We start from the raw sequence: 13,406 nt of genomic DNA on the forward strand, positions 1-13,406 counted from the left end.
TCTACTGAAATGTATGGATGTATGTGTGATTTACATAAGATGTCTAAAAGATTGAGAATTTTAAAAGAGGGGCCTTTGATAACAAGAAGAATGCAGGTGTACTTGATGGCAGGCTTAAGGGGAGGCATTCAGAGATGAAAGTGATACAAGACTTTTGAATATTACAAGACATTTCACAGCCCAGTTGTACATGACTCAAGGATCTTAGATGCTAGACTCTGGTGGTTACTAAAAATTGACTTGAAAGCTGGACGTGGTGGCACACGCCTTTAATCCAAGCACTTGGGAGGCAGAGGCAGGTGGATCGATGTGAGTTCAAGGCCAGCCTGGTCTATAAAGCAAGTCCAGGACTGCCAAGGCTAACATGAAGAAATCCTGCTTTGGGGGGCGGGGGCGGCAGGCAGGAGGAATTGACTTTGAGACAGAAATGCCAGGTTGTCTAATACCAGTGGAAATTCACTGTGCAGATTCTGGAGGGAGCATGCAAAACAAAAACAATCTTTATTAAAAAGAATTATAGAGAAGGGAGAAGAACTCCTGAGAGACAGAAAAGACAGTTTCCAAGAGAGGAAAAAAGGCATTAAATTTTCCTGTCTAGGGTTTTTATAGAGCTTTGGCAGAGAATGGACAACTCTGGGCTGGAGTAATTGCTATGAGATTGGCTAGTTCTCTGAAATATTGTAGACCAAGGTAATAGAAGACCCACAAAGTATTTGCAGGTCCCTCAGCCCAACCAGAAAGATGATCATACACTGTTCATGCACTGCCCACCCAATGAAATGTGTTTGAAGCCCTTCTCTGCCCATCTCTGACCCCTGGCTTGTTAATGACCTTGACTGTCTTCCGTCTGGTAGTCACTTGCCAGATATTACTACCCTCTTTCTGACCTTGCAGGGGTCTTGGTTGCTAATTGTGTTGAACTCTGTTCCTCCTGCCTCCCAAATGCAGCTGACTCCTTGTCTTCCAAATGGTCTGGGTTGTCCTTCCTGAAAGAGTGAAGGCTCTCTCAGAGGTTTCTACTTAGTCTGTTAGAATCAGCTGCATCAGAAGCATGGACATATGCAAGTACAACACGCCTTTCATGTGTCCCTCAACAGATAGAGCCTGCCATCATTGTCCCAGAGCCTTCGCCTACCTCCAAGCTGTTGACTTAGTTATCTCCATACCCAGCTGTAAGCCCACTGCACTGGTCCAGGCTTGCCATCTTCCTTTTAGCCTCACCTCCGTTCTCAGTGCAGCATCTAAACAATTTGATGCTCAAGTGTGTGCTTTTCTCCTTTACTACCAACAGAGCACTAGCCCCTACACCAGAATTTCTCTGAGAGTAATGTCACTTATCTTCTTAAATGGAGAGACAGTTAATTGAAGGAAAAAGACAAATCAACAGCACGACCAGATTTTACTTCCTCGGTATCTTTGGGAAAATCATTTCTAGAAGAGACTCAGGAGGAATTATATTGAATTACCAGTAAAGTAGAACGGATTAATTAGCTGAGAACAGAAAGCCAATTTAAGTTTATAGGAGGCAAAGGCAGACAGGTCTTTGTGAGTTTGAGGCCAGCCTGATCTATATCTTGTTCAATGCCCGCTAGGGCTGCATAATGAGACCCTGTCTCAAACAAACAAACAAAAACTTTAGGATTATGTTAAATCCTTAAGAGAAGAGATGCTAATAATGCTTGAGGTAGTCTGAATGGAGTCATATTTTCCTTCAGAAACCATATGTAAGTGCATGCATGTTTACAATGCAGGTGCACAAAGATGGCACTTTGACAGTGCTCTTGCTCAGGACTGTGCCTCTTCCCTTAGGGCCTTTTAGCTGCAATTTCCTGTGTTAATGCTCCTTTTACTCCTTCCATCAGAGTTCCATGGGGAGTCCTTTGACAAGACCCACACCTCGATCGCCAGCCAACTGGTCCAGTCCTCTTACTTCTCCTACCAACACATCACAGAGTACGTTGTCGCCAAGGTGAGCTGATTGTTTTCATTCACCAATTCCCATTCTTAGAAACGCAGAATAATTAATCTCAATTGACTTCCATTTCACTTGCAATGCCTTAGAAACTGAGCTGTTCAAACAACTTTAAGTGTCCGGAAAAAACTAACCCTTTAAATGGTGATATATTGGGTGAAAAGGTATTGTTTTTTTGTTTTTTAAAGAGTGTAGTTACATTTCTCTGTCATAGGAAATAAAATTGCTACCAAATGTTTGTTTGTAGCCAGGCGTGGTGGCACACGCCTTTAATCCCAGCACTTGGGAGTCAGAGACAAGCGGATCACTGTGAGTTCGAGGCCAGCCTGGACTACAAAGTGAGTCTAGGACAGCCAAGGCTACACAAAGAAACCCTGTCTCACAGCGATCCTCCTGCCTCTGCCTCTGCCTCCTGAGTGCTGGGATTAAAGCCTTGCACCATCACGCCCAGCGCTAAAGTTTATTATTAAAGCCTACAGTTGTTATGGTGGTTATTATTAGCATGCTATCATATCAGTAAAAGACGCAAACACCTAATAGCATTTTAAATACGCCTTATTTGCCCTGGGGCTGGGCAGATGTAAACCGCCTAAGCTACCTCATTACCTCCCAGCCCCACAGCCCAAGCCATTCAATCATTCCTGTCTGGGCTACTCCCCATCCACAATTTCATAAATACTTGCTTATGCTTTTCATCTGGGCTGCTTCTCTCCAACATTGCATCAGAGTAAATTCCTCCTGGCCACATGGTTCTCTCCACGCTAACTATGGCAGCCTCTTCCTTCTCCTCCTCTAGTACCTCTCTCTCTCTCCTTCCTATGATCCTTCTGTCCTCCACACCCACAGTCCTTGGCCACGCCTACCTCATCTGCCTTGCCCAGGTGTGTAGACATGTGGTCAAACAGGGATTATTTGGAGGCAAGGTTATACAGCAACATGTGGGGTATGTGATGGTCTGCTCATAAGGGACAGCAAGCAGATCCCAGGGAGCAAAATAATTAACAATCAGTGCTGTTACATTTCTCAAACTGTAAATTGTGCCTGTCTTTTCTATTACACCATTTACTGTAAATGGCAATATCAGTTATGCTATTAGATTGCACGTTGAGACATGCAACAGGTCAGAAGGGACTTAAGCTTATGGACAAAACATAAAGAAAATAATGGAGAAGAGTTGGATATATCATGAATATGTAATGGTCTTATACATACTCATAAGAAAAAGTGTGACTGAGCTATTGCTTCTGAATGTAAGGTAAGAGGTGAAATTTTCACATACATAGTTCAAGCATGGATATATTTAAGGATAAATTCTCCTTTTTTCTCTTTTTCAAGTGTGTGTGTGTGTGTGTGTGTGTCTGTCTGTCTGTCTGTCTGTCTGTCTGTCAAGAAATAAATATGGCAGTCAGGAGACAACCTTCAGGATTTGATTTCCTTCTTCCACTGTGGGTTCCAGGGATCCAGCACAAGGTGGCCAGGCTTGCTCAGCAAGCGAGCACCTTCACCCAGTAGGCCATCTTGCCAGCCCCAGCTTAAGTTCTTCATGCATTAGTCAGTAGCCACCATGACCCTTCTTTCACTGGCCTTTTGTTAAATGATTCTTACAATATCTTTTGTTACAATTACTGGCCTGAGTTGTGTTATTGGTCATACATCATGGCTTGCTTCATCAGATTATCCATTAAAATCTATAGGGTGCTACATCAGAGTTTCAGAAAAAAGCATCAAAGTTTAGGAAGGCAAAATGTATCAAAACTTACCACCTGCCGTATGTGTTATAAAATCTGTGACATTTTTGCTGTGTAAATTCTAGCCTTAGTTGAATTTAGAGTTTGATTATAGAATTCATGTCATTAACGTTCATGTTCAGGGTTCAAAATGTTTTGCCTTACCAGTGAGATGACCTAGGAGATAAGTGCTCTTGTTGGAAGAGCATGACTGCCTTACCTCAATCCCTAGGTCACCATGAAGAGTGAAGGGGGAGAACTGACTCCACGGAGTTTTCCTCTGGCCTCCACATGCATACTGTGGTACCCCAACATGTACTCTAGCATCTGTTTTTTTTTTTAAAGATTTATTTATTTATTATGTATACAGTGCACATTAGATCACATTATAGATGGTCGTGAGCCACCATGTGGTTGCTGGGAATTGAACTCAGGACCTCTGGAAGAACAGACAGTGCTCTTAACCTCTGAGCCATCTCTCCAGCCCCCTCTAGCATCTTTTTTTATTTCAAATTTTCCCTGTCTTTTTTTTTGTTGTTGTTGTTGTTTTATATTTTGAAAATAATAGGCAGCACCTATAAGTAGGTAGAGCACACGGCTCCTTTTTCTCTACCAAGGGCTGCTCTCGGTGATGCTAGGACGTGCCCTACTCAGGCTGGCCTCCACCTGGCAGTGTAGACCCCTGCTCCCCTGCCTCTACTTCCTGAGTGCTAGACTACTGTGTTCATCAGCAATTACATCTGTGTCTTCTTCAATTAATGCTGCTACTTCTTGTTAATTACAAGGACTGGAAAGCTCTCTATAAAGGGCCAAATGGCAAATATTTTAGGCTTCTAAACCAAATGGTCTGTGACCTTTACTCAGTTCTGCTGTTATACTACTAAATCAGTCACACATAGCCCCAGCATACATGGTCATGGCAATGCTCTAGTAAAATTGTATTTATGCATACTGAAACTTGAATTTTATATAATGTTCACATGTTATAAGGATATTTATTTTAAAATGTTTAAAGTTCCCCGGGCATGGTGGTGCACACCGTTAATCCCAGCACTCGGGAGGCGGAAGCAGGAGGATTTCTGTGAGTTTGAGGCCAGCCTGGTCTACAGAGTGAGTTCCAGGACAGCCAAGGCTACACAGAGAAACCCTGTCTCAAAAAAAACAAAAGCAAAAATAAAAACAACTATTACAACAAAAATGTTTAAAGTGTAAGCTGTGTTGGCAAGATGGCTCAGTGGTTAAAAGTTCATACTGCAAAGCGTCTGATGACCTGAGTTTGGGTTCCATGATCCACATGGTGGAAGGAAAGACTCAATTTCCAAAAGTTGTCTTTTAACCTAAGCGCACACACACACACCCGAAATGTAAATTTTAGACCAGACATGGTGTGCGTGCTTTTTAATCCCTACTCAGGAAGCAGAAGTAAGAGAATCTTTGTGAGTTCAAGGCCAGCCTGGTGCACGTAGTGAGTTCCAAGACAGCCAGGACTACACAGAGAGACCCCGTGGACCTTGTCTCAAAAACAAACAATCAAAACAAAACAAAACAAAAGATTGTTAAGAATAAATAAATGCAGTGTTAGCTGGCTATAGTAACATTTGCCTGTAACTTCAGAACTCTGGAGGTGAAGGCAAGAGACTCTTGAGTTTGAGGCCTGGCTTGGCTACAGAGTGAGTTCTAGCCCTGTTTGGGTTACAGAGTGAGTTCTTGTGTCAAAAATAGTTAATTTTTATCTTTATAAATATCCTATAAAGCATCCTCAAATGATGTAAACAGGGTCAGTTTAGATCAGGCTGGCCGTGACCTGCTGTGTAGTAGAGGACGCCGTGAACCCCTGATGCTCCTCCTACTTCCCTAGTTCTGGCATTGCCTGTGTGTACCACCAGGGATGTGCATCCTGCTGTAACCAAAAATGCCTGGCCAACTATGGCAGCTTACACTTCAAATTCTAGCACTTTGAAGGAGGATTGCCTGGGCTATCGAATGAGACCCTCAAAAATAAATAAATATAGAAATAGAAATCAACAAATAGAGATGCTCTGTGGTCAAGAACACTTGCTGACAGAGGACCTGGGATTGGAGCCCAGCTCCTACATGACAGCTCACAGCCACCTCTTAATTCTAGTTCTAGGTATCTGATGCTGTCTTCTGACCTCCCAGGGGCTCTGTACACACATGGTACACAAACATACATGCTGGCAGAACAGTCATACACATAAATACAAAAATACAGTGAAACAAAAAATGAAATAAGTAAAATCAGTGCCATCTTTTTCACAGTGCATTTGATTACGACACAGAGAACATGAACTCTGAAGACATTTACAGCTCCCTTAGAGGAGTCACTGAGGCGATCCAGAATTTTAGTTTCAGAAGCCAAGAAGATATGAGCGAGCCACTGAGGAGGGACCCCAAAAAAGAAGACGGTGATGCAGTAAGTGTTTGCATGTTCTTACCATCTGTTACCACCATGCCTAGTACACCAAATCCTTTAGGAATGTTATTACATTGCAGGCTGCTTTGGTGTCTATCAAAGTGTGTTTCTCTGTGTGTGTGTGTGTGTGTGTGTGTGTGTGTGTGTGTGTGTGTGTGTGTAAGCTAGTCACTCTTGAAGTGTTTACTATTAGTGAGTTTCAGGTGTTAGATCTGTAAGAGAGATATACCCTATAGTCTTTTTTAGATTCTTAACTAGACATGTCTACTGTATGGTTTTCGTTTAGAGTATGCATTGAGGTAAGTGAAATGTGTGTTTTAGACTGTGGGATCAGGGAATGAAGACTCTGTCAAATGACATTTGTACTGCTAAGACTTAGAGCCACAAACATAGAGGAGAATGCTGTAAACTGATTAACCAGTTCAGCAACAGCTACCAACAGCATATGTAGTTGAGGATTGGGAAGAAAACTGTTGTAGTTGGAGCATTAAGAAATAAGGGGAGCCGGGCATGGTGCACACGCTTTTAATCCCAGCACTCGGGAGGCAGAGGCAGGCAGATTGCTATGAGTTCAAGGCCAGCCTGGTCTACAAAGTGAGTCCAGGACAGCCAAGGCTAACATTGAGAAACCCTATCTCAAAGGAAAAGAAAAAAAGGAGGGGAGGGGGGAGCCGGCTGTGGTGGTGCACACCTTTAATCCCAGCACTCCAGAGTCAGAGGCAAGCAGATTTCTGTGAGTTTGAGGTCCTGGTCTACAAACCAACTCCAGGATAGCCAAAGCTACACAGAGAAACCCTGTCTCGAAAAACCAAAAGAGAGGTGGGGGGGGGGGGGGGAGAGAGAGAGAAAGGAATGCAGACCACAGGTATCTGTACCACCCTTGACTGAGCAGGGACACAGATGCAGGACACAGGTTTTTTGGTTTTTTGTGACAGGATTTCTCTCTGTAGACTTGGTTGGCCTGGGACTCACAGAGATCCACTTCTAGAGTGCTTGGATTAAAGGCGTGTGCCACCATGCCCGGCTAGAACTCAGATTTTTTTTTTTAAGTATTTTATTTAATTTTAATTTGTGTGCATTGGTATGAGGATGTCAGATCTTGTACAGACAGTTGTGAGCTGTCACGTGGGTTCTGGGAATTGAACCCAGGTCCTTTGGAAGAGCAGGCAGTGCTCTTAACCACTGACCCATCTCTCCAGCTCCAAGACTCAGATTTTTTTTTTTTAAGGGGCTGGCCTCTGGAAGTTTGACCATGCTCTAGTGCGTATATGAACAACACAAAATGGATTATTTTTCTTCTTTTTTTTCTGTTCTTCCTCCTCCTCTTCTCCCCCCCCCCCCCAAGACAGGGTCTCTCTGTGTAACAGCTCTGGCTGTCTTAGAACTTGCTCTGTAGTCTAGGCTGGCCTCGAACTCACGGAGATCCACCTGACTCTGCCTCCCAAGTGCTGGGATTAAAGGCGTACACCACCACCACCCAGCTATAGCAGCTGCTGCTGCTGCTGCTGCTTCTTCCTCTTCCTCCTCCTCCTCCTCTTCCTCTGCTTCTTCCTCTGCTGCTGCTGCTGCTGCTGCTTCTTCTTCTTCTTCTTCTTCTTCTTCTTCTTCTTCTTCTTCTTTTTCTTTTTCTTCTTCTTTTCTCAGAGGAGGTCACAAAGGGTTGAGGTGCACCTCAGAGGACTGGGAAGTGGGTGTGATGGGGTGCATTATGTTAATTTACCAACAGTTAAAGCATTATATTAGAAAAAATAAACAGATAGAAATAAAGGAGTGGACTATAGACACAGCACATGAATTAATATTTGCCTGGGCTTTGAGCATACTAGGCTATGTTTCTTTGCTTCTTATCTATGAGTCTCATAATGGAAATTTATATTTTCCTCATATTAATTGTAGTCATAGTGGTCTCCATTGCTATAACCTACGTTTTTGACATGTGAACACTATTATTTAACTGCTTTCCTCTGCTATGGTACGTCAGCAGCTCCTTAGCTTTTAGACTTCTCTTAAAGTAAGTCATCCCGTCGTTCCTGTTGACATCATTGCTCGCTATCCTCAGCTGCACCTCTCCAGTGGGCTCTCCACCTGTCCACTCTTCCACTCAGTTTTCCCTGCACCGTGAAAATGGTTGTCAGAAGATCTTACCACCCAGGTCTGAGGTTCCCTATCCTAAAGCTGCATGTGGTAGCTACAGCACATTACTAAATATCACTGCATAAATGATACCCAGGCTTATTGTTTTTGTTTTGCTTCAAGTGGTGCCAAGAACAAAGCTTGGCTTAGACTGGGTGTGCACAGACTGGATAAAGGATGAAGGCTGTGTGTAGAGTTCTTGGCAGCCAGCATGGTGTACAGTTGCCCCATAGATGCTCATGGCCAGGGTCCTTCTGCTGATAATACTTTTGATGACAGTATTTGTATTAATATTGGCATTTGGGCAAGGGTGTTAATGTATCCCAACTCTATTAACATCCTTCAAAAAATAATACTGGCCTTTAAACTTGTTCTTTGGGGGGGAAAAGGCATGGAAATAAAACCTGCAAGATGTTATTAAGGTAGTTCATTATTCAAAGATAATATAGTATGCCAATTTTAAAAAACTTCTTATTGATTCTTTGTGAGTTTCACATACTGCACCCAGTTCTGCTCATCTCTTCATCCCCTCATATCTTCCCTTCACCCTTGCAACACCCTCCAAAGAACACACAAACAAAGCATAGAAAACATCTCGTCATGGAAGCTGTAGTATGTCAGTGTGTCCCGCAGTGTATTCTGCTGTCTACACAGCTTCACTTGCAAATAGCCATTGTAATGAATCATTGGTTTGGTTTTGTTTGAGATCTCTGGCTTCTGTGATAGCATTAATATTGGATCCTCACCAGGCTTCCTCCCAGTTATCCTGTTGTTGCCCTCTGTCTTGAAGATCCTGCAGCTTTGGATCAGCAGGACTGGCCCTCTCATGCATCCCAACCGTTTGCAGATGATAGAGGTTTTGGAGTGGGCCATGGATCTGAGCCTGGGTGCTAGCTGAGCTAGCCAGCACTCCAGTTCTCCCTTATCTGCACCCTCAGGGCAAGCTCTCCTGCATTGCTCTGGCTAGACCACCTGATTCTGCTACCAGCAAGTGGCAGGGTCAACTCGGCTGCTGTCGTGTCCTTGGGGCTGGCTCACCTGCATCCACACCTTCAGAGCTAGCTCCTCTGTGCTGTCCAGTCAAGGCATGGGGCCCACTCTCCTCAGTGCTGCAGCCTGCAAAGGGCTGGATCAGCTCTCCAGCTCTCACACCCTGTAGGTGTGGCTGGCTCACAGTGCCTTTGCCATTAGGGCCAGCTCCACTGTGTTGCCCCAGCGAGGAGCATGGCTAATTCCCCCACTCTTGTGCCTTTAGGGCCAGCTCTCCCCACTGTAGTGAGAGGTGAGGGCCACCTCACAGCAAGTGAGTGACAGGGCCATCTCCCCCTTGCTCTTGCCCCTCAGGTCTGACTCACCTGTACCCACTGACTAGTGTGCTGCCCAAGTGAGATGCAGAGCCTGCTCTCCTGAGTGCTGCAGCTGGTGAGGGTCAGGGCCAGCTCACATGCTCTCTTGACATAGGGGTCAGCTCTCCAGACTGCCTCCAGGTGGTGAGGGGTTAGTGTGCTAAATTTAAAGAGGGTTTTTGTTGTTATTGTTTTCATTACTAAGATTCAGCTCAGAGCTTGAATTTGCTGGGCAAGCCCTCTTAGTACTGAGATACATCCTCAACTGTGTTTTCCTAATGAAAGTCTTTGTATCTTTGGCATGCAGAAGCTGTTGATAATCTCAGTGTATGTGTTATTTGGTTGAACCATTGACAAGGATAGCATTTGTGATGGCTTATTTTCCTCTCAGCTGTGGTTTCTTTAAGCTTTTTCATTTTGAATATATATTGGGTTATATATTTGTACAATACATTTGAGTACATGTTATAACCCATATTGTTTGTAATTAGTTTCTTTTTAAATTATTGTTACCTTTGTGTTTTTAGCTTTTTCTTTTTCGTTTTAATTAATTTAATGGGTGTTTTGCCTACATATAAGCCTATGTACTTGCAGAGGCCAGAACTGGGTGTCAGATCCCGCTGGAGCCGGAATTACAGATAGTTGTGAGCCACCATGTGGTTTCTGGGAATTGAACTCAGGACCTCTGGAAGAACAGACAGTGCTCTTAACTGCTGAGCCATCTCACAAGCCCCTGTTGTTAAATAGCCCCTTGATCACTAGGGAAATGTCATTTGTTTTGTTTTTAAGATTAGTTTTATTTTATTCATGTATATGTGCTTGAATCTATTCCCTGTGTGCGTTCCTACAGAGGGCATTGAATCTCCTGGAACTAGGGTTATAGGGGGTTGTAAGTTACCTAGTTTAGGGGCTGGGAACTAAACTCTGGCTCTCTGCAAGAGCAGGAAACACTCTTAACTGTTAAGTCATCTCTCTATCCATCAAGAAACATCTTTTTAGATTGTGAAGAAGGTATTTAGAAATGAGCTGACTTGCTCTGCCTTTCTCTTCCTATCAATAGATGTGTGGTGGTCCTGGGAGCTCAGATCCAAGAGCAGGAGGTGATGCCACTGACTCCAGCCAGACAGCTCTTGATAATAAAGCATCCTTGCTCCACTCAATGCCACTTCACTCCTCTCCACGCTCTCGTGACTATAACCCATACAACTACTCAGATAGCATCAGTCCCTTCAACAAGTCTGCCCTCAAGGAAGCCATGTTTGATGATGACGCTGATCAGTTTCCTGACGGTACGGTCTGGGTCACAGTGCTATCACTTGTATTTTGGGGGACTGGTAATCAGTGAAACAAGTGGATGTCTTTGCTCTTTTATTGGAACTCTTTAAAATGTAAGGATTTGGGAGTGTGAATGTGTATTGTTACTTGTGAATGGGACAAAATGCCTAACAAAACTCCATAAGGAAGGCTTACAGTTTCAAAACACAGAGCATCGTGACTATAAAATGAGGGTAGTGAGAGCGAGGGCCGTGCTCGAGTGGCGGCCACGGCAAGGAAACAGTGAGTCCAGTGTTTAGCGCCCTTCTCCTTTTGTTCAGTCTGGAACTCCAGCCCGTGGATGGCTCTGCCCGCATCCAGGGTGGGTCTTCCCTCCTCGCCTAACTTCCCTGGACCCAGATGTATGTTTTCATGGTGATTCCAAATCTCCTCAAATTGACAGGGTATATTTGCCTAACCTGTAGGTGCTTGTTTATACTGTTTTCGTAGTTTTTATGTTTCTAGTGAGAACCTGGGTGGTCAACTTGACCTCACCCTCAAAAATTAAGATAACTACTATCCTCCCAGGAACAACTCAACCAATTGTGGCATATGAATTTAGGTTATTCTAGACAAACTTTTAAAAGTTTTTTTTTTTTTTTTTTAAGACTTATTTATTATGTAGTCTTCCACCTGCATGCCAGAAGAGGGCAACAGATGTTTGTGAGCCACCATGTGGTTTCTGGGAATTGAACTTAGGACCTTTGGAAGAGCAGCCAGTGCTCTTAACCTCCGAGCCATCTCTCCAGCCCATCTAGACAAACTTTTATACTAGAATGACAAGAGATTTTTTTTCTCATGAAATGACCCATTCTTTATAGTAACCCTTTTAGTGTAAAATCATGATCTCTTTTATTAATAAAGGTTCATTCCAGGGCCTGCTATCAGAGCATATTATTTACTGTTCACATGAAGTAAAATTGCCTTGGGTCTAAAGGTCTGACAGTGACTAATCTGCATAGCCTGGTGAAGTAGTTACTGTTCTCTTAAGTAAGTATTCACTGTTGCCTCTGGAAAAAGGCAGTTTTGATTGTACACTCTCCCCTTTTGATCACAGCAAGCAATAAGACACAGCTAAGATACATGAAAAGTATCTTACCACAAATGTTTCCTTGTCAATTAGATTTTTAAAAAATATAATTTATTTAATTTTGCTTTGTGTGCATTTGTTGAGGGCATTAGATCCCTTGGAACTGGAATTACAGACAGTTGTGAGCTGCCGTGTGGTTGCTGGGAATTGAACCTGGGTCCTTTGGAAAAGCAGCTTGTGTTCTTAACCATAGAGCCATCTCTCCAGCCCCTGGAATTAGGGTCTGTTTGTTTGTTTGTTTTAATGATTGTTTTATGTGCATTGGTGTTTTCCCTGCATGTATGTCTGTATGATGGTACCAGATCCCCTGGAATTGGAGTTACAGACAGTTGTGAGCTGCTATGTGGGTGCTGGGAATTGAGCTTGGGTCCTCTGGAAGAGCAGCCAGTCTCCAGCCCCAGCCTTTTACTCCTATGAGTCCACATTACTTTCATTAGAGATTTCCAGCTCTTAGCTAGAGAAAGCTAAGAGTACCTGCTACTCTTGGAGAGGGCCTGAGTTCAGTACCTAGCCCCCACCTGGTGGTTCATAACTCCAATTCCGGAGGATCTGATACCATCTTCTGACTTTTGTGAGCACCAAGCATGCACATGGTACACTTGCACACACTCAGTTAAAACCCTTAGACATATGAATAATTTTTTTAAAGGAAAAACAGTTCCAGCGCTATTTGACCTTCTGTGGTAAACTTAAAAATCTCCCTCTCAGTGCCAGATAGAAAGCTTAGCAGGTAAAGGCATTCACCACGAAGTCTGACAGCCTAAGTTCAATCCTTGGAACCCTCAGACTAGAAGGAGAAAACTGACTGCTGCAAGTTGTCCTCTGACTTACACTCACATACGCTGTGGTGCACACTCACAGCGCGTGCACACACAATAAATGCTTTTTTGGAAAGACATGAACTAGGGCTGGAAAGATGGCTCAGAGGTTAAGAGCACCGACTGCTCTTCCAAAGGTCATGAGTTCAATTCCCAGCAACCACATGGTGGCTCACAACCACCTACAATGAGATCTTGTGTCCTCTTCTGCTTTGCAGGCAGGATATTGTATACATAATAAATAAAGAAATCTTTAAAAAAAAAAAAAAAAAAGAAAGAAAGAAAGAAAAGACATGAACTAGGCACAGTGACACATGCCTGTTAAGATTCTGTCTCTAAGTATTTAAAGGAAGGCAAAAACAAGTCAAAACACTTTGGTAAGACTAGAGACACAATTCAACTGTAAGGAGGACTTACTGCTGTAGCTGAGGACCCAAGTTTGGCTCCTAACTCACAATTACCTGTAACTCCAGCTCCAGGGAATCTGATGCCTTATTCTGGCCTCTGAAGGCACTTGTACATATGTGGCATACAGAAAGAGACAGACAGACAGACAGACATAAAAATTGGAA

The 13,406-nt window shown here is 43.5% G+C and overlaps 1 protein-coding gene across 4 annotated transcripts in view; it reads left to right on the forward strand.

Moving 5' to 3' along the window:
* The window catches only part of Clasp2 (cytoplasmic linker associated protein 2), a 179,612-nt gene that overhangs the window by 153,376 nt on the left and 12,830 nt on the right, over window positions 1–13,406 (forward strand). For all 4 annotated transcript variants that reach the window (XM_051140338.1, XM_051140335.1, XM_051140336.1 and 1 more), the window contains 3 exons: window positions 1,863–1,969; window positions 5,980–6,133; window positions 10,673–10,901. In XM_051140338.1, coding sequence (XP_050996295.1) covers window positions 1,863–1,969; window positions 5,980–6,133; window positions 10,673–10,901 — 490 coding nt within the window. The remainder of the gene's footprint in view (window positions 1–1,862; window positions 1,970–5,979; window positions 6,134–10,672; window positions 10,902–13,406) is intronic.

The sequence above is a fragment of the Acomys russatus genome, chromosome 32, assembly GCF_903995435.1.
Source record: "Acomys russatus chromosome 32, mAcoRus1.1, whole genome shotgun sequence".
In the NCBI taxonomy this organism is placed as follows: Eukaryota; Metazoa; Chordata; class Mammalia; order Rodentia; family Muridae; genus Acomys; species Acomys russatus.